General features: G+C 35.5%; 3 protein-coding genes across 5 annotated transcripts; 2 read left to right on the top strand and 1 right to left on the bottom strand.

Moving 5' to 3' along the window:
- The first annotated feature begins 2,697 nt into the window (after nt 1-2,697).
- On the top strand, nt 2,698-5,129 carry LOC111202104. Of its 2 annotated transcripts, none has more exons than XM_022694549.2 (7): nt 2,698-3,179; nt 3,266-3,621; nt 3,819-4,119; nt 4,215-4,448; nt 4,555-4,727; nt 4,793-4,852; nt 4,930-5,129. In XM_022694549.2, exons 3-7 carry the CDS (start codon nt 3,930-3,932, stop codon nt 4,972-4,974), a joined length of 702 nt encoding a protein of 233 aa, XP_022550270.1. In that variant the 5' UTR covers nt 2,698-3,179; nt 3,266-3,621; nt 3,819-3,929; the 3' UTR covers nt 4,975-5,129. The 2 variants fall into 2 exon arrangements, with proteins under 2 accessions (XP_022550270.1, XP_022550269.1); XM_022694548.2 differs by having other exon boundaries at nt 2,785-3,179; nt 4,549-4,727.
- On the top strand, nt 2,933-3,552 carry LOC111201646. The gene is made up of 2 exons (XM_022693872.1): nt 2,933-3,179; nt 3,266-3,552. Exons 1-2 carry the CDS (start codon nt 2,933-2,935, stop codon nt 3,550-3,552), a joined length of 534 nt encoding a protein of 177 aa, XP_022549593.1.
- Nucleotides 5,130-11,740: 6,611 nt separating the features above from the next.
- On the bottom strand, nt 11,741-14,401 carry LOC106379719. 2 transcript variants are annotated; one of them, XR_007318473.1, is made up of 6 exons: nt 14,054-14,401; nt 13,589-13,879; nt 13,435-13,495; nt 13,001-13,171; nt 12,582-12,799; nt 11,741-12,496 (listed from the first exon to the last, which is right to left on the bottom strand). XR_007318473.1 is itself a non-coding variant. In XM_048745742.1 (3 exons), the coding sequence occupies exons 1-3, from the start codon at nt 13,019-13,021 to the stop codon at nt 12,334-12,336; spliced, it is 402 nt and encodes a 133-aa protein (XP_048601699.1). In that variant the 5' UTR covers nt 13,022-13,418; the 3' UTR covers nt 11,741-12,333. The 2 variants fall into 2 exon arrangements, 1 of the variants encoding a protein (XP_048601699.1); XM_048745742.1 differs by lacking the exons at nt 13,435-13,495; nt 13,589-13,879; nt 14,054-14,401 and having other exon boundaries at nt 13,001-13,418.
- Nucleotides 14,402-21,064: the final 6,663 nt, after the last annotated feature.

Genomic DNA, 21,064 nt, shown 5'->3' with positions numbered 1-21,064 from the left:
TAAAAACTAATTTGATCTGACTTAATTATAATAAAAATAATTGTACTTCAGTATAAATTAGAAAGAATGTATACCATAATTAAATTCGCAATATAAGTGAATCAACTAATCCAACTTATATCTAAAATCATAACTTTAAATAAAATAGTATTGTTATATTATGTAATTTAGAATCTGATACATTATTTCATCTTCTCTATTTCATTCTAAGAACAACATGTCTTAAGTTATAAATTATCTTTCTAAAGTATATATACATATCTAAAACAACAACCAACCTAAATACAAATAAGACATTTAAAAAAAAATTAGAATAAAAATATTATAGTTGAATGCAAAGAAAATATGCAATCTTATATATCCAACTGATAATTAAATCGACTGTCAAAGCAACAAAACCGATTAGATATAATATGTCTAAAATCATATATCAAATTAAAGTAATATATTATTATTAATTCAAATTATATATACAAAATATAAATTAATTTAAAATTAAAACTAAATAGCAATTAATTATTGTAGTATATTTTTTTATAAATATTTATATCTGTGCTTGAGCACGAGAAATTACCTAGTATAAACATATAAACCAAATAATATAATAAAACAATATGAAAGTCAAATTTCTAAAATTTTATGAATGTATATACTATAAAATTAAAAATATATATATATATATATATATATTGTTTAAACAAACATATTCAAAAATAGAAAATCTAAAAAAGAAAAGTTTTCGTAAATTAATATCTCTATAAATTAATCCCCTATATATTAATCCTGAAACATTAGAACATATTTTGCAGCTACGTGTCATCATCACTTGCAGTTGGTCCATATAAATATATATTATATTTTTTCTTAAATTAATTATCACATTGATTAGTAGTCTTAAATTCTTTCCTAAAATAAAAGTTACATAAGTTTATTTCCTTAAATAAAAGCTACGAAATTACCTAATATGATTAACATATATATGACAATTAATGATTATAAATCATACATATTTGATAATAAAATTTGTATCCTCTACATTTTTTTAATTTATATTATTAAAAAAGTTAAAAATCACATTAAGCATATTTAAAAAATTAGATTTTTAATATATGTTATATTTTGAATTTTTTAAAATATCTACAAATTACGAAAAAATGGTAGGATGCTATTAAGATGTTATTAAGATGTTATTTTTTTAGAACGGAATCCGATCTGAAACGAAATATTTCGGATATCGAATATATCCAAACCAGATTTATATATTTAAATATATTAATTATTTTTAGAATAATATCTAAAAGAATATACAAAATATATAAGATGTTATTAAGTTGTCCAAAATACTTGAAAATATATAAAAATAGTTAAAAATAGTTAAATGATACTCAAAATACCAATACTTCAAATATCTATTAATTTTTTATCCGAATATTGAAACTAAATTCGAAGTCAATGATCAGATTGGGTTTGTATTACCAAGCACTGGTTCGGTTTAGCTATTTAATCCTACTCTTTCGGTTCGGTTGGTGGACACTGAAATATATGAACAACAATAAAGTGAATTACCTGGGAAAGAATTATTGGACCTCCTTGAGAAGCATATAAGCCCTCCGATTTCATCAAATTCACGATCTTACAAGTGAATCTTTGCATGTGGAACTTGAATGGCTCGTTGTCGGTAGGGTATACCATACCGGGTACATCCCGTAACCAGAATGGCAATCCCCTGGTTAACCGTTGTCAAAATTATTAAACAGAATTTCCAATGTTAAATAAAAAAAGTATTTTGAGTTTATGAGTAAAATATAACTACTATTTTAACTCCATATTTACTTCGGTTCAGTTTCGATTTGTTTTTTTGGTATTTCAGTATTTCGGTTCGTAAAATATAACTATCATTCTAACGTCATATTTACTTCGGTTCGTTTGGTTAATAAACCTAAGGTTTTCGGTTTATTCTGTTTTATAGGAAAAACATAATTATTTAGTTTGAAGTCATATTATATGAATTTCAAAGTCACGTTGTCGATGAAGTCATTTACTTCAAAAAATAAATTATATATCAAATAAATGAACAAAAAGGTAAAAACTCTTCTACCATGAAATAAAATAATCAAATCTAGAATTAAAATCAAAGCTCGAAATTTTGAAAATAAAAATAAGAAACAAAACAGAAGCATGGAAGAAAAGTTTTTCCACTCTTTCATCTTTAGTGTTCATCAAAGTCATGCTTCTTCGATTGAACACGAAACTATGTTCGTTTATAGATAAGAAAAAAATTGTGAAGTATTTTCACTAATTGTTATCCATCAAACTTATAATCTTCACTTCAATTTAGTCAATGGTCAAATAAAGCAAAAAGATTAAAAAAGAAGACTAAAAAAATAAGAAGTTTTGGTTGTGATGTATTGTTATTTAATTATAGTTCAAAGTGTTTTACAAATTAGGATTTCTTTATTACTATAAAAAAATATGGTAATGGTTATTAACAAAAAAAACTTATATAACAAAAAGATTTTCATGTGTCGTTATAAAATAGATACATATTTACATGTTTCTACTTTTGATCAGTTTTGTTCGGTTTAATCGGTTATAAACCAAACTATATCTAAATCCTATGTTTTTTTATAAAATTATATGCATCCGGTTTATATGGTATATATCAAAACCAAACTATATTGTCTATTTCAGTTTGGTTCGGTACGGTTCGGTTTGGTTACAGAAGATTTGTTCTGTAGTTGGGGAGGAACATTTTTTAAAACGTAGCAATGCACTGTGTGCGGAAGCCCACGGCACTTACGGCTTTAGGTTAGCCCCAATAGCACGCATGTATATATTAAGAAAAAGAGAAAACCCTAGGACAAGGTGTGGTGGTAACTGGAAAGAGGAGATCTGTGTCTGAGATTTGTTAAAAGGTTGAGAGAGAGACAGGATGAGTTGGTGCGATTCGGCGGCGAAGACAGGGAAAAATATAGCGGTGTGGTGGGACATGAAGGACTGTCCGGTTCCAGAGGGTATTGATGCTCATCGTGTCCGTCCGAGTATAGAAGGTGCCTTAAAGGAACAAGGCTACTCTGGTCCTGTCTCCATCACAGCCTATGGAGACCAAAAACAAACCCCTGACCGCCTGCTACGAGCTCTCTCTTCCACTGGAGTCGCGGTGGTACATATCAGATCTGGTTAGTCCAATTATATATATATAAAGACTTTATAGTTAGATCTTGGGGTATGTAATTGAATATGCCTTTCCTTTGTAATGAAACAGAAAGCACGTGCGCAGTCATGTACAAGGATATGGTGAAATGGCGAGAGGATAATCCTCCTCCGGCTACAATGATGATCATAACCAATCAGATGCTAGATGTCTTCCATTGGGATCTGGCCCGGCTTCAACAACGCACGAGTTACGACCTTTTTCTGGCTTATTCAGTCGAACCTCTCGCCCGATTGTTCGTGTACACTCGCAAAAATTGGCTCTGGAAAAATATATTACTTGGGACGACTGCGTCCGTGACAAGCAGCAGCAGCGATGCCGTGTTTTATTGCAAATAGTGCTCTTTGGAATGCCTAAGCCTGAAGAGTTTCAAAAAGCATCTCTCCACTGAAGAGCATGCAATACAAGTAACAATCCTTTCTCTCTGTCTGCTTATATCAATTTCATTGTCTAACTATTTGACCAGAACGCGAAAATATTCAATATATTATGCAGTCGAATGGGTCTTCAAACTGCCAAAAAAAGTTTTTATTAAGATTATATGTTTATCATCCTCCTAAAAGTGTTTAACCTACAAATCCTTTTTTTTTGGGGGTCAAAACAGGAGGTTTTACACCCTCAGCCTAAACAACTCATATCTGTAACGAGCAAGTGGGGGAAGAACTACGCTGCTACGCCTGAATATGCGACAGCTAAAATCCATGTGTAGTGGGACATGTTTGATTGTCCTATTCCCGATGGTTATGACGCTCATCGAGTCCGTCCCAGTTTGGAAGGAGCTTTCAAGGAACTAGGCTACTCTGGTCCTGTCTCCATCACTGCCTTTGGTGACTATAAAAAAACCCCTAAAAGCCACCTTCATGCCCTCTCTTCCACTGGAATCGATGTTGCACATGTCATTCCGGGTTAGTACATTTTACTCACGCGTGCTTACCCTTTGTTTTAGCAACTATCCCTTGCTTGCAGGCTTATACACCCTTTGTTTTGTTGAAACAAACAGAAGTCATATACTCTCGCATGCGTAATGACATTTTTAAATGGCAAGAGGATAATCCTACTCCGGCTACAATGATGATCATTTTCGATGAGGCTAAATATGTCTTTGGAACTTCTCTTGCCCTCCGGGCTCAACAAGATAATAAGTACAACCTGTTTTGGGCTTATTCTTTTAGGCCTCGGGAAATGTCAGTCATGGTCACTTCTGCCGAGTGGCTCTGGGATAGCTTACTTGCAGGTGTTTTGTTTTTTACCTCTCTTCTATCCACTTCCACATATATATATATATATATATAGATATGTATATAACCACCAAACTAATCTCTTAAAGCTATTAGTTTCAGAGACAAAAAGACATGTTCTTCGCAAGTGCAGTGGAAGTAGTGAAAGGGTGGTTGAATCTACCGGAATCTTTTATTGCAAACTGTGCGTCCCGGAGCGCACACTCTGCTTCTATAAGCACAAACTGTTGGATGAATTCATCAAACATCTCTCGAGTAAAAAACATCTCTCTAAAGTACGCACCCTCCCTCTCTCTTTTTGTTGTCAATACACTTTTCTAACCATTTTAGGAAAAAGCAGGAAAAGGGTATTACTGATCGTCGTCAACGTAACATGAACCTGGGACTGTTCTGGCTAGAGGCAAGTTTTTTTTCTTAATGATAAGTTTCTAACAGATTTTAAAACAGTGACACAACACTGTTTTTTTCATTTTGTAGAAAGAACATTTCCCAGAGAGCAAGCGGTTGAAGAAATCTGCCTAGGAGAGGTTGTGACTGAAGAAGTGATATCAGAGTGTAATACTATGGACCTATCTTTATTTTACTTGTTCTAGTCTTGTGTTTCTGCTTTTCTGAAGTATTTTATTTACTTTTCGGACCTATTTATTTTTCTCGCTTGTTTAATTCACCAAACAATATCGCTGTATATATATATATTTCTAAGTTTAATCGTGTTACTAGCTGTTTAGTATACTGTATTTGCAATGGGCCTAACGGTTATTATTTGAGTGTTTCTTTATGATGCTATATATTGATCCTAGTTGTGTACTGAAACCTTCATTCTTTTTGCGTTGCCATCTTTCTACACATTCGTAACACTTCTCGCTTCTACCAATGCAATAAGCTGAAGAAGAAACTAACAAAAAATTGTAGCATATAATCAGGAGTATGTATTTGACTATTAAATTTTTATCATAAGTTTGTAACATATGCTTTGGTATATACACTAGTGGTGAGACAATTTGGTAGTACTTCTGCCTCTTGAACAGTATCAGCAAGAACTGATTCTTTTCGGGTTCACTTACAGCAATTGGTTGGACCATCTAAGGGGCAGCTCCATCTAAATGCAGAAAAGTAATTCCAGTTACTTAACTCAATGATCATCTATCAGTGGGAAGACAAAGTGCTCTCTCTCTTTCTCAGGTCTCCACGTCGCCATAGAAGGGTGGTACGTTTTTTGACACCTGACAGTTCCAAAATAATTTCGTTGGAGCGGATCTGATGGCTTGCATTAGGCTTTTTACTACGTTTTTGTTTAAACCCAAATTTGTGACCATCTTAACTAAACCATGTCATCATCAAACAACACCAACACAGAATTACCCGACTAATATCTCAAAAAATCAATCAGATCTAGACGTTTGTTTCTCCACAAAAGTTTACCTTTACAGCTTCCTTACTTTATAGCATCCGTTTCCGTCAGAGCATCTCCAACCCACCTCTATTTTCACCTCTATAATAACATTTAGAGGTAAAATCACTTCATCTCCTCTCTATTTTTACCTATATAATAGAAATCACTTCATCTCATCTCTATATTTTCTTCTATATTTGGAGATATCTATTTTTGAGAAATACATCTCTACATCTCTGTTATAAACTTCTTCATCTATTTTACAGGTAAAAATAAAGAAATACATTAGAGATGGTTTTAGATGCTCTTATCATAACAGTTTCAATCTACAAACCTTCAATCATCTTTTTCATCTGATTCATCTCAACATCTCAGAGAACCCATCACCTCGATCATCTTTGAAAGATCTTTCAGTCAAAGACATCTTCAGCTTCTCGAAATTACGAGCAACGCACGGGATGTGGTGGAGTGATGTTTCTTGCGCAATAAGCAACCCATCTTATTCTTGCTCTCTGTTCTTTATTTTAGTTATGAAGAAGGCATTCCTGTTTGCCTGGCCAAACAAGATCGACATCGTCTTTGTTTGCTTACGATAATGAGTTCCTTCGATATGATATTCATTGTTGATGCCAAGGCACATTTATACATCTGCAAATACTTCTTCTATTCCGTTGCTACAGTTTCTTATGGTATACTTCATATGAAAGATCTTTCAGAGAATCAAAGACATCTTCAGCTTCTCGGTATTACGAGCAACGCGCAGGATGTTAAGTATTTTCTTAGCCAACTGAAATTAGGTAAGAGTTCGTGTCTAAATATATTTAAATGAGGGTCATAATCTTTATAATGAATTTACGTATATGTATCAGAAGATTTAGGGGTGGGCGTTCGGGTATCCATTCGGGCTCGGTTCGGATCATCTCCATTCGGGTATTTCTAAATTTCGGTTCGGGTTCGGTTCAGATTCTTGCGGGTTCGGTTTGGGTTTGGATAACCCATTTAAATTATCTTTTAAATTTTAAAATTCATTATATACTTTCAACTTCACAAAATCTATAAATAATATAATATATTACATATAAATTTGAATAGCATATGTCAAAATACCTAAACTTAACATAAAAGTTGGTTTGATTTGAATATTTGGATAGAAAATCAATAAATATTTTAATTATTTTAGTGTTGTGAGCAGAATTCAACTATTTAAACATTTACTTTTGACACATGTGCCATTATCAGTGAGGTTCTCAGTACTGATTAATGTCTCCCCTGAAGGTTACATTACTCCAGAAAGAGGATTATGGCAAGGAGATCCACTGTCTCCATACTTATTTATTCTATGTGCAGAGGTTCTGTCACATTTGATGCAACAAGCTATGAGAGACAGATCATTAATGGGAATCAAGATTTCAAACAATGCACCAGCAGTGAACCATTTGCTCTTTGCAGATGATTCTCTATTTTTCTCTCTGGCCAATTTGAAAGCTGCGAGGAAACTTAAAAACATTTTCACTACCTATGAGGCTGTGTCAGGGCAAGCTATCAACCTTAGTAAGTCTGCAATAACCTTTGGAGCTAAAGTAAACCCACAGGTTAAAACTCGAATGAGAAACACTTTAGGCATTCACAACAATGGAGGGATCGGGAAGTATTTAGGATTGCCGGAGCAGTTTGGAAGAAAGAAGAGTGAGATGTTTGAATATATAGTGGAAAAGGTGAGAGCTATAACACAAAGTTGGAAGCAGCAGCACCTATCGCATGGAGGTAAAGAGGTACTACTCAAATCAGTGGCTTTAGCGATGCATATCTTCTCGATGAATATATTTAGACCCCCTAAAGAAATCTGTGAAGAAATTAATTCCATACTAGCTAGATTTTGGTGGGGATCGGGTGAGAATAAAGGATTACATTGGTACGCTTGGCAAAGAGTTAGTGTCCCTAAGAGAGAGAAGGACTTGGATTTAGAGACCTGGAGATATTCAATCAAGCGCTACTCAGTAAGCAAGTCTGGAGGATTATGCAGAATCCCAATTGTCTCATGGCTCGCATACTGAGGGTAAGATACTTCTCTGATGGAGATATTTTTAAAGAGAAATTGCGAAAGAAAGCTTCATATGCTTGGAAATCGATTCTTCATGGGAGAGATCTTTTAACCAGAGGACTGAGATATATAATTGGAGATGGATCACAAGTAGATATGTGGACTAATCCATGGATACCGGATCATCCACCGAGACCACCACGATCACTAGGGGAGATACAACAAGGAAGGAAGGTTCAGGAATTCATTGATGTAACCACAAGACAATGAAATGAACAGAAACTCCGACAACATGTAGAAGCAGAGGATGTAGAGAAGATTCTGGCATTAAAAATAAGTCCAACAGCTCAGCAAGACCTCTTGGGATGGCATTATAATGAGGATGGACTTTATACAATAAGATCAGGTTACTGGTTGGGTTCTCATTTACCAAATCATAATGGCGTCTTACCAACTTACGGTAACGTGGATCTTAAGCATCAGATATGGAAGACTAAAGCTCCAATGGAAATGAAACATTTCCTGTGGAGACTATTATCTCGAAGCCTAGCTACCGGAACTAATCTGAAAAGAAGACATGTCATCAATGATGCTCAATGTAGACGTTATTGTGGTGCAGAAGAAACAGAGGATCACTTATTTTTTGAATGTCCACATGCAAAGAAAATCTGGCGATCCTCAGAAATATCTAATAGAATAATTAATACTTCTTCAGCATCTCTTGAAAAAAAAGTAGGAGAGTGTCTGAGAAGCTGTCTCTCGAGACAACTTCGGCATTTTCAAGATCTACTGTTATGGATACTTTGGAAGAGTAGAAATACACTTACCTTCCAAGCTAAAGAAACACGCGGGGGGGGGGGGGGGGGGGGGGGGTTCTCTCTTACGCTATGCAAAAAATGATGCCTTAGAATGGAAACAGATCGATCAGCCTGACCAGATGCAAATGAATATACAATCCACTCATAGAAGAACAACAGAGAGTCAACGATGGAAGCGACCACAAGACGGCTGGATTAAATGCAATACAGATGGATCATTTATCAATACTGTCCTACCAAGCTCTGCAGGATGGATCTTCCAAGACAGCATTGGAGTTTATAGAGGGTCAGTACAAGCGACAGGAAGAAGAACATGTAATGCGCTGGAAAGTGAACTTCAGGCAATATTAATGGCGTTGCAACATAGCTGGAGTCTAGGTATACGTTATATTATCAATTATCATTGAAAGTGACTGTCAGAAAGCAGTGCATATAATTAACAACAAAAGACTCCACTTTGAGAACTACAATTGGATCAGAGAAATCAGATCATGGATGGAGAAATTTCAAGGATGTATCTGCCAATGGATTGGAAGAGAGGCAAATAAAGTAGCTGATAATCTCGCAAAAGATAGAAGAGATGGAGTACGGTTTATATTTCATTATTGTTTCGAATCAAATTTGTCATTTGCTTCATGTAGACCTATTACAATCATCCTGAGGGTAAGATACTTCTCTGATGGAGATATTTTTAAAGAGAAATTGCGAAAGAAAGCTTCATATGCTTGGAAATCGATTCTTCATGGGAGAGATCTTTTAACCAGAGGACTGAGATATATAATTGGAGATGGATCACATGTAGATATGTGGACTAATCCATGGATACCGGATCATCCACCGAGACCACCACGATCACTAGGGGAGATACAACAAGGAAGGAATGTTCAGGAATTCATTGATGTAACCACAAGACAATGAAATGAACAGAAACTCCGACAACATGTAGAAGCAGAGGATGTAGAGAAGATTCTGGCACTAAAAATAAGTCCAACAGCTCAGCAAGACCTCTTGGGATGGCATTATAATGAGGATGGACTTTATACAATAAGATCAGGTTACTGGTTGGGTTCTCATTTACCAAATCATAATGGCGTCTTACCAACGTACAGTAACGTGGATCTTAAGCATCAGATATGGAAGACTAAAGCTCCAATGGAAATGAAACATTTCCTGTGGAGACTATTATCTCGAAGCCTAGCTACCGGAACTAATCTGAAAAGAAGACATGTCATCAATGATGCTCAATGTAGACGTTATTGTGGTGCAGAAGAAACAGAGGATCACTTATTTTTTGAATGTCCACATGCAAAGAAAATCTGGCGAGCCTCAGGAATATCTAATAGAATAATTAATACTTCTTCAGCATCTCTTGAAAAAAAAGTAGGAGAGTGTCTGAGAAGCTGGGGGGGGGGGGGGGGGGGGGGGGGGGGTTCTCTCTTACGCTATGCAAAAAATGATGCCTTAGAATGGAAACAGATCGATCAGCCTGACCAGATGCAAAGGAATATACAATCCACTCATAGAAGAACAACGGAGAGTCAACGATGGAAGCGACCACAAGACGGCTGGATTAAATGCAATACAGATGGATCATTTATCAATACTGTCCTACCAAGCTCTGCAGGATGGATCTTCCAAGACAGCATTGGAGTTTATAGAGGGTCAGTACAAGCGACAGGAAGAAGAACATGTAATGCGCTGGAAAGTGAACTTCAGGCAATATTAATGGCGTTGCAACATAGCTGGAGTCTAGGTATACGTTATATTATCAATTATCATTGAAAGTGACTGTCAGAAAGCAGTGCATATAATTAACAACAAAAGACTCCACTTTGAGAACTACAATTGGATCAGAGAAATCAGATCATGGATGGAGAAATTTCAAGGATGTATCTGCCAATGGATTGGAAGAGAGGCAAATAAAGTAGCTGATAATCTCGCAAAAGATAGAAGAGATGGAGTACGGTTTATATTTCATTATTGTTCCGAATCAAATTTGTCATTTGCTTCATGTAGACCTATTACAATCATCCTAATATAATAAAAGTGCTGTTACAAAAAAAACATTTATTTTTGATTATTTCTATATATTTTCAAGTATTTTGAACAACTTAAAAGTGTCATATATATTTGAATGTTTTTAATTATACATTAAAACTAAAAATAATTAATATATATAACTATATTAATCTATATCGGATATATTTGGATTCCCGAAATATTTCGGTTCGGATTGGGTTCAGTTTCGATTTTTTAAATACCAAAAATTTGAATCCGTTCGGATTTTTAATCAATTTCGGTTCGGGTTTGGTATTACTTTTTTGGATCGGGTTTGGTTCGGTTCGAACAAGCGCTGGGTATCTGATACTCATAACTACGAGGATAAATTCTCCACGTTGAAAATCTCTATAACCTTCTCTTTTCCTGATTCCGTTTCGAAAGCTTCACTCACAAAACTGAAACGTTGGAAAAGGACAATGATGATCACAGTCAGTTGATTGGATCGAAGGAAAAATCATCTTTCTCTCTTCTAATCGAAATTAGGTTAGATTTCGATTTTATTGAATGTTGTTTCTTTGTGCTTACTGATAAGATCGAGTTTGGCTCATGAAACATGTGCTTCTGTTTCTTATTACGGAAATTCTTCAGAACGTGATGTTAGATGACTTCAAAGCTTGATTTTCTGTCTTCACTCTATATTAAAACTAGGGTCGGCCCGCCATGTAAATTAAATATTAATTAAATCGATATAACATATATTTAATATATATTTGTATTATATAAAATTATACATATTAGTTACACTTTTACATGTTTTGGTAACAACAGACTAATAAAATTATACAGTTTTATATACAATATATATATATATATATATATATATATATATATTATTCATGTTTGCTTATACTTATGTATTTATTGACTATTAAAGTGTCGTAGGAAGAAAATGTTAATGGGTTTGTAACTAATTTTTGAATTTTCCCGTATATATTATATATGAAATTTAATAATGATTACGGATTAATATACATGTCTTACATCAGACTATGCGATGTATACTTTTTACACATCACAATATGCGATGTATATTTTTTCACCTAGCAGTATTATGCGAGTACAATCTATTACTATTATTTTTATGTATTTCTACATATGTTAGTATAATTTATAGTATATCGATTAAATATTTTGGAGCTATGTCAAATAAATGAATAATTTTATGAGGTTACAACTTAAAACTAATGATGTTTTTAAGTTGCTGTATGAATAAGGTAGTAGGATATATCTCGTGGATATAAGATTGTCTCTAAAACATAGCAAATAGTTAAAGAAGCTACTAATGTATCTTTTGATGTTTTTAGAATCATGTGGGCTGCATATATTGAAAAAAAAAGACAACAACGATGTGGTTACATAAAAAGTACTAACGTCGATATTGCATACTCCACCTTGGCGGGCATTCTTGGTCAACTTGGTAGATGCTGAGGCCAGAGTTTTTTTTTTAATGAGACCACTTGAAGTTGCTTCAGGTTACTAGCAAGAGATTATCTTTCTCATTTTTACTAAGCTGCAGAATCTTATACACGATGAGGGATGAATATACATTAGGCATACTACTTAGAGCTTCAGGGATTTGTCCACAATTCCACCAACTCAATCTCTTGACAGATATTTGGAATATTTCTTCTTCTGTAGAACGTGGATGGCACTGCAACATTACGTCTCTCTGACACAATAGCTAACAGTGGCTCCATCGAGTAATGGTTCAGAGTTGTCGGGAGCCAAACCCTGAGGATTCGGAACAATATTATTCATATGACAGAACAAAATGCCATGTGAAACAGCAGAGTTGCAGGAGAGTAAGTGATAATACCTTGAGATGAGTGTACATACATGCCCGAGCAAGAGATTATTGGAAGGACGCAATAGTTTGATTTGGATGATGCGGAGAGAGCCGCCTTGAGGTACGAAGGAGGAGACGTGGGAGCTTCTGGCCAGGATGAGACTAAAAACCTCACTGGCGCTTACTTCACAGTAAAATCTATGCGACTTACTGTCTGGTCGTTCTAACACCATCGTTTCCGTCACCACCTATTGACCGTACATACCCCCATTTCACAGTGAAGAAAAGTAGGAGATAAAGGAGTGAGATTAAGCTAAACTGAAGCTACTGATCCAAAAAAACAAACGAAGCTATTGGGAGACAATCAAGACATGAAAAAAGTGAAACAGAATCAACAAACTGAACAATAATAATCTCCCGAATATTTAAAGATCTAAAGCCAGAGTTACCTTTGGGTCAAGGAGGAGCATGTCAGCCCCATAAGCTCGCCTTTGTGCTTCACATTCCTTGCTTCCCAGAAGCTTAGGATACGGACCTCGACGTAGTTATGACAGCCAGCCTTCAAATAGGTGAGAAGTACCAAGGAGTTGACATTGACGGTTGGCTTGCATAAATATTGACTGAAACACATGTGTTAAAATACCAAATCAACAAACGGGTTCAAGATTTATAATTCAAAGTAGTTTCCATAAATATCTAAATACATAGTCTTGAATAATTATAAGTTAAACGCCAGAAATAGTTTTAAAATAAGATGTTAATGAGATTCAAGAACGAACACCTTAGCATCGACGCAGATCAGAAGGTATATATATATATATATATATCAAGATTCAGAATGATTATCCGAAAAATGCAAAGATACAAAGATCAAGATTTTCACCTCTTACCATCGACCTTGAGATGACATGGAAAAGAGGTTAAACAATTTCCAGATGCATTCGCTGTTCCAAAGAAACATAGAAGTAATTAGAGATCAAAGAAAAAAAGGTTCATGTTCTTGCATATAAGAAAGAGCTTAGAAACTGAGATATTACCGCTGTTGCGTACTAAAGCTGCCAAAGATAAAACAGTGTGAATAGGTATTATTGAGATTGAAGCAGCCATATACTTTGAACCAACTGAAGAGACCCCAACTACTCATCTAAAACACAGACTCGAATTTCTCAATCTAGCGGAAAATGCAGTCTAATCGAAACAAAATCTCAGTATATATCAAGTATGATATATATTGTGCTCCACTAAGAGAAGAAGAGAACTAACCGGTCAGAGGAGCGGCGATGATTGACGGTGAAGGCGAAGAAGGAAAACAGCGACTATCAATGTGCCTGCAAACGTAAAAAAAAACAGAAACAAAACAAACTGTCAGCGAAATCATCTCCCAAATAGGTGAAACAAAATAATTGATTAAAAATTCACCAAGATCATCTCTTAGAAAAAGTTTCTTTCGTTGTTTGAACATATTGATAAGAAGATGATTTCTCGAGAGGAAGAATGATTACCTTTTTATACTTGCCGATACACCGCCTAGCTAAAGAAAATAGCGCATTCAAAGCTATATCGTGGTTGATAGGATCAATAAGGGATTTAACATGGAGAATTCGTAACAGCAACCGTTTCAGGGATGGAGATGGAGATCAGACGTCGCTCGCAATAAAACGAATAGAGAAGATGAAAAGTTCGAGGAGACGGCCAAAAGAGAAGATTAGGGTCGACCCCTATCGGGCTGTCTAGATGTCTCTTCATCCAAACATGAGACCCACGATAATAACAAAGCCCGCACAAACAATTCGCAAAATAAATGAAACGGTGCGTATTGCCGAATTGGACACGTGTCACACGCTCGACGTACGACTTTCTGACGTGTCTGCCTATGCCTATGTGGAGATAAATAGATAAATATAGGGAAATTTACTAAAATTAGTCAAATTAGTTCAGTAATTACTAGAATAATGCACAAAAGTTTGAAATTACTAAACTATTTTTATGGTCGAAAATGCCTTTTCTAACAGCTGTTATGAAAAATGTATATTACAAAAAAGCCATTAAATTTTTTGGCAAATTTCCGACGACAGATTTATTTAACAAATAAACAAATCTATCATGGTATAAATCTAGTAATTAAATCTGTTGTCGAATTTATATCCGACGTGTATTTGGTAGCAGACTTTTGAATCACAGCACATTTGTTTGAACCGGTATATTTTTCTGTCCGATTTAATGTCGTCAACAGATTTATTTGTCATAGTCTGTCGAATGAAGCGGTCGATTTACAATTACGTACAACTAAAATTATGTAGTTTCTAAAGTAGTGCCAAATGAATGTTTACTATAATAAGGGTTTGTCGTTCTTCTATTATTCTTTGAAGTTAGTATTCTTCTTCAAATCTTGTGATTGGTATACAACATAGACTTACGTCCACATGTAAGCTACATTAAATCTTTGCAGGAGATTTTCTTGAAAGTCGTAGGATTAAATCTTCTTTTATTGAGTTTATACACATAACTCAACAGTAACATTTACTTCTGAGTTCTGATACCATTATCAACCTACTATCATTCAGTTAATTAAATTGAGATGATAAAAGATTTAATACATTTTGACGATTAAACGTAGAGAAAAGACAATACTGCATGTGTGACTATTTAGAACCTCTGTTCTAAAACGCGGGTGCCTAGCCGCTTAATCGGTCGCGTACTCGCTAAACGTAGGTTCACCGTGGCGAGTTGAACCAATACAGTTGCATTCTACATTAGACCGAGTTATGCCCGCCTAGTCCGTATTTTAACATTATACGTACGGACGTAGAATAAGTAAAACGTTTGGGCTAAAAAAATTACCATATTATTTTTGTACACAATTTTGGTCCATTAAAAAGTTTTTAATAATAAAAAGGGTAAACTAAGGTACCAAGAACGTCATATTTGTTATCTTTGTTTATCTTGTGAATTTTCTACTGTGAATAACTAATGACTTGCAATTGTTTCTTTTTTTTGTAATTAGTTTTGGTGGGTTTGTGAAGTTATAGTTACCTCTTTACTTCCTTATAAGTTTATAACATGATTTAACTTTTCTTTGTCTCTTTCATTTCAGGTTTCCAAATACCAAGCTTTAACTTAAAGCACATCCACAACACCACCACAAGATTGAGATTATATATTTTGCTGATCATTGAGGAAGAATAGGATTAGAAGATACAATCCTTAATATTTTTTTTTTCTTCTCATGATCAAAACTATACTTTTTGGTGATTTTTGTGAGTGGATTATCTCTTCTTTTTGTATTAGATGTGTGCTTTAAGAAACAACAATTATGATATATATAATCTAACTTGGTATTTAATATGTCTTTTGTATATTTAAAATGAAAACTTCGTTAAAAATTACGTCCCGCGTATACCCTGAGTTTATCCCGATTTTTTAACAACTCACTAGGTCCGGGGTTGCCGCACGGATAGCGCGTAGCGCGATTTCGAACAGGGTTTAGAACTATAGCCTCATTTCAAAGTAGATATGTGAAAACAGGTCCGGCTCTGGGTTAAAGCCCGTAAAGCTTGGGCTTTAGGCGCCAAATAATATATAAATTTTAGAGGCACCACTAATTAGTAAGAAAATTCTATCGGGCTAGTGGCTTATGTTCTGCAGTACATCAGTCAGTGGTGAGTGGTTCGAAACATTGGAGAAGAGTAACCTTGCCATTATAAGTTATTTACAAAATTACCAGCTGACGTGTCACTCTGTGAGGCTTTCTCAGCTCATTTATGAATTACCCTTTAATCACTAGACTATTTACAACTGATGCCACCGAAATATATTGGTCCACCTTAAATTAATGTCGTTATAATGCATGCTTATAGAACATGCTCTTTGTGATGGATCACGAGACCCTTTCTTCTTTGCTTTGTCATTACATTTTCCTGTTAAAATTTTTTACAGAAAAATTAGACGACACCTCTCCGATAAAGCACAAGCATAATCAAACGATTTAGATAATTAAAAATGTTTTTTTAGTCCAAGACAAGGCAGTTTTAGGGCTGTATCTAAAATCTAAACGAACATTAGCAGCCACACCGTGTATAAAAACAGAGGAATTTATTCTTTTATCTATGTTCATTCTATAGACTTTAAACACATCCTTTCTTATAAAAAAGACTCACTATGAGATGAAAAACGGTTTTCAGACGAGATGTTGTACTTTCTACTTGGAAGGTCAGCTCAATTCTGTAAACTACCCAATAGCAAACTCTATGAAGTCACAATTGGTCAGTTTATTCCAGATATCTATCAAAAACTTCACTTAATCAGGGACTGCTCAAGCTGTGATTGTATAATCATCTCTCATTTTAATAATTTTAATTTTTGTGATCAAGAACGTCTCTTGATTGATAACCACACCCAAAACTCATTTGTACCATCTGTACTGTCTTTAGTAAAGGAGTTACACGCCGTGTTGTTATGATTTAATTTTCTGTGCCATTTTCGTGAATGCAACACTACAAGATTTTCGTGGCATGGACTTGCTTAACCTTAAACTAAGTAAATTCATGGCTATATTATTGTTATTAGTATAAAGTTACTGGAATCTTTTTTGTTAGATAGACACGCGAATTATGAAAAAATATGTTACAGATCTTCTATTATTAGACTTTATTTTCAAACTAAAGTTTCCTTTTCTTTCTATTGTCACTACAAGAAAACACAAATTTAACGACGGCCAAAATCGTCGTTATTTCCTCGGAAAAGAAGAGTTACGAGGAAATGGCGATGAAAGGCGTTTCGTCGTTATATGATTGTCGTAAGAGAAGATTCGTCGCCATTTCGTCGTTAATTAGCGAGGTTAAATTTTCCTCGTAAAGAAGAATTAAGATTTCATCGTAAAGACCACGTTGGGTTTCCACGTAACGCGGTCGTTGTTTTTCCTCGTAAAAAACTCGTAAAGGATTCGTCGTAAAAGACTCGAAAAAACCTCTAAACAAATTCGTCGTAATAAAAACGTAAGGAACACGAAAAGAATTCGTCGTAATAGAATCGTAACGGAATCCACGTAAAATCCTCGTTAATTAATCCTCGATATTTCGTCGTTAATTTTCCTCGTTAATACATCGGGAATTAGCGACAAAATTACTTTGTTTTCTATTTACTGAATTTATAAATAAAAATTATATTTATTTAATTTATTAATAAAATTTTAATTGAAATTAAATCGAATAGAAAATTTTTTTTTGGCCGAATCAAAATGAAATTATATAATATATAAATAAGTTTTGAATTTTAAAATACAATAACAAAAAAAAAACTAATGCTGCATTGCCGCGTCGTAGAATTCCTCGCTCCTTCTCGAGAGATCTTCCTCGTTGACTTGCACGGATGTCTCGCCTGGAATGGGGTTTTGTTGTCTCATGGTCCTGAACATGGCCTCCCATTCCGGATTTGTGGCCGCTATGAGGTCCAAGAAGTTCTCGAGACCAGTCATACGAGCTGTGAACGATGATTTTGTCGAGGCCAACTCGTTTTGTGTCGACGACAGCTGATGTTGTGTCGTCTCCAACACGTCGCGCAGCTGAGAGACTTCATCATCCCGTCTCTGGCCATAAGAGGAAGTCGCTCTCGGAACATCGTTGACGGAACCAATCCCCAACACACGTCCTTTTTTCTTAGGAGCGACCTTAAAAAACAATAAAATATATATTAAAATTTAAATTTTAAAGTAAAATGAAATTAATAAAAAATTTATATAAAATTTACCTCCTCGTAAATTCTATCCACTTCTATTGTGGATAAGACGACGGGTGATCCGTCGGCGGACTCCTGCGCCAGCTGGGTCTCACGCTCGTCAATACGAGCTGCCACATCATTGTAGATCTTCTCAGACCTCTCATCTACAAATGCGCCCGCCTTGTTCTTGTGGGTCCGATCGAAAAGTTCCATAAGAGTCGGTAAACGTCCCAAATCCTTGGCCTAAAAACAGTTAAGAAAGTTTTTATTATATATATATATATATATATATATATATTAAAAATCAAAAAGTTAAATATTTAAATTACGTACCATTTCCAAACGGACGCGGGCGTGTGGCTTTTGGCCCGTACTATGTTGCATCGCCCTGTGGCCGTGCTCATCTACCGAGTTACGGGAGGCGGAGCAAGACTGGGCGACTCTCATGGCATCAGGATCCCTCCAGTAACGGATGAGGCCATCCCACACGTCCGTGGTGATGGTTGAAGGTTTGCCCCGCTCATAGCCCTTCACGATCCAGTCACCCTTCCAGTTGGAGACCGTGTCCAACAAACGTTTCTTCGCCTTGTCGATAAACTCTTTCCGCACCTTCTCAGTGACCCCGATGGACCAATTAAATTTTTGCTGCAAAAAAAAAATTATTAATAATTAGTTTAGAAAAATAAAATTTAAAAAAATATAAATCAGGAATAAATTGTAAAAACTTACAGCGTAAATCTTGAACCACGTCCTTCTGATGTAGATCGGAGTGGATTTCCAGTTGGGATGTGCCATGGAGAAGTAACCTTTAATCGTCTCGGTTACTTCTGTTGCAAGGCAGTTATCAACCCCAAACCTGGAAAAAAAAAACAAATTTAAAGTTTTAAATATTTATTAAAATCACAAATGAATTTTAAAAAATAAATGTAACATACATACCAAAGAGTTCCTTCAGGTCGGTCGGGGTCTATGATCGGTAAGCCTTCTCTGCCTGGGAAACCGAGAATGTCCTCAACAGTGTACTGAGAGTAAGGACAACTCGCTGGCACCATCAAATCAGCATGAACCTGATGGGCGGGCATCTGAGGAGGCACATGAGGAGCTGGCATCGGAGGAGGAGGTACCGGAGGAGGCACATGAGGAACTGATGGCGATGCCGTAGAAGTAGGCGAGACTCTCTGAGAAGATTGAGTCTCGGGGACGGTCTCCTGCTGACCCGAAGAACCGGGAGCTGAAGAAGAACCGGGAAGTGAAGGCAGGTCTAACCGACTACCCGGTGGACCGAACATCTGCGAGTAGTGAGCACTACGCTGGTGCCTACGAATAGTCTGCAAAATTTAAATTTATAAATTAAAGTCAAGAGTTAAAAAAAATTATGAATAGTATTAACTACGTAATTAATAAAATGAGGAAACCTAAATTTTGTAAACTAATTTCGTAAACTAAATTCCCTAAACTAACCACCTAATCTAAATTCCCTAAACTACTTAGAGAGGAATGAGAGACTTACCATTTTCAGAGGAAATGGAGAGGCTGTAGAGTGGAATTAGAGAGGAAATGAAGAGGGCTGCGGTTTCGCCTATATATAGAATTAGTGTTCGTCGAAAATTCGTCGCAAAATCACGAGGAAAGACAGAGGCCCGTTTTTCGTTTCGTCGTAAGGGCCACGTAAATTAACGAGGATATACAGAGGCCCATCTTTTATTTAACGTCGTTCTTGCGACGATTCTTGTTTTTATCATCGATTTTACGTGTAAATAGCGAGGCTTTTTTTGCTAACCCCTAAAATCTTAAACCCCAAACCTCAAACCCTATCTTTCTTATCTCCAAACCTCAAACCCGTGTACGCTGTAAAGTACATTGAATGTCATGCTCTTGGGGTCTCCTTTGACCCTAAAGACTTTGCTAGGTGCAACGCGAAGAAAATGAGGGATAACGAGCGAAGTATTTTTATTTCAACTTGTCTTTGTATAGATTTGTAAATATATAAGTTGTCTGGAAGAAATAAGTCGTCTGGAAGGTTTTCCAACTGGACGACTTACAAATAAGTCGTCTAGAAGGTTTGGACGACTTATTATAAGTCGTCTGGAAGGTTTTCCAACTGAAGAAGTTCAATAAACATAGAGAAAATGAAGAAGTTCAATAAACATTGCCGCAGACGACTTAGCATTAAGTCGTCCAGAAGAGGTAAGTCGTCTAAAGAGGTCACTTTTGCAATTGAAAATTAAAAGGGACGACTTAATTATAAGTCGTCCGGCTTTGTTTGTTAAAAAAAAACTTCAGACGACTTATAAATCATCTCTAATTCCACGTAAGTTAACGAGGCTCTTACGGCGTTTGCTTTCCCCGGACGAATTTGCTTTCCCCGGACGACTTTAAATTAAGTCTTCTGGACGACTTCTAATTCCGCTTTTTTAATTATAAATCGTCTCTAATTCCACGTAAGTTAACGAGGCTCTTACGACGTTTACTGTTACCGTGAAATTTTAACTTTCCCAGAGACGACTTTAAATTAAGTCTTCTGGACGACTTTGCTTTCCCCGGACGACTTTAAATTAAGTCTTCTGGAGCGAACCTCGCTCTTTCCACGTAATTTAACGAGGCTCTTACGACGTTTTGGTCTTACGTGGAAAAAGCGATATCCGCTTTTTTAATTATAAATCATCTCTAATTCCACGTAAGTTAACGAGACTCTTACGACGTTTTCTGTTACCGTGAAATTTTAACTTTCCCAGAGATGACTGAATTATAAGTCGTCCAGAAATAGTCAAAGACCACTGAATTTTAACTTCTCTTTT

This window comes from Brassica napus, chromosome C1, assembly GCF_020379485.1.
Source record: "Brassica napus cultivar Da-Ae chromosome C1, Da-Ae, whole genome shotgun sequence".
NCBI lineage: Eukaryota > Viridiplantae > Streptophyta > Magnoliopsida > Brassicales > Brassicaceae > Brassica > Brassica napus.
The sequence above is the reverse complement of the archived record's forward strand: the minus strand, read 5'-3'. Positions and strand labels throughout refer to the sequence as shown.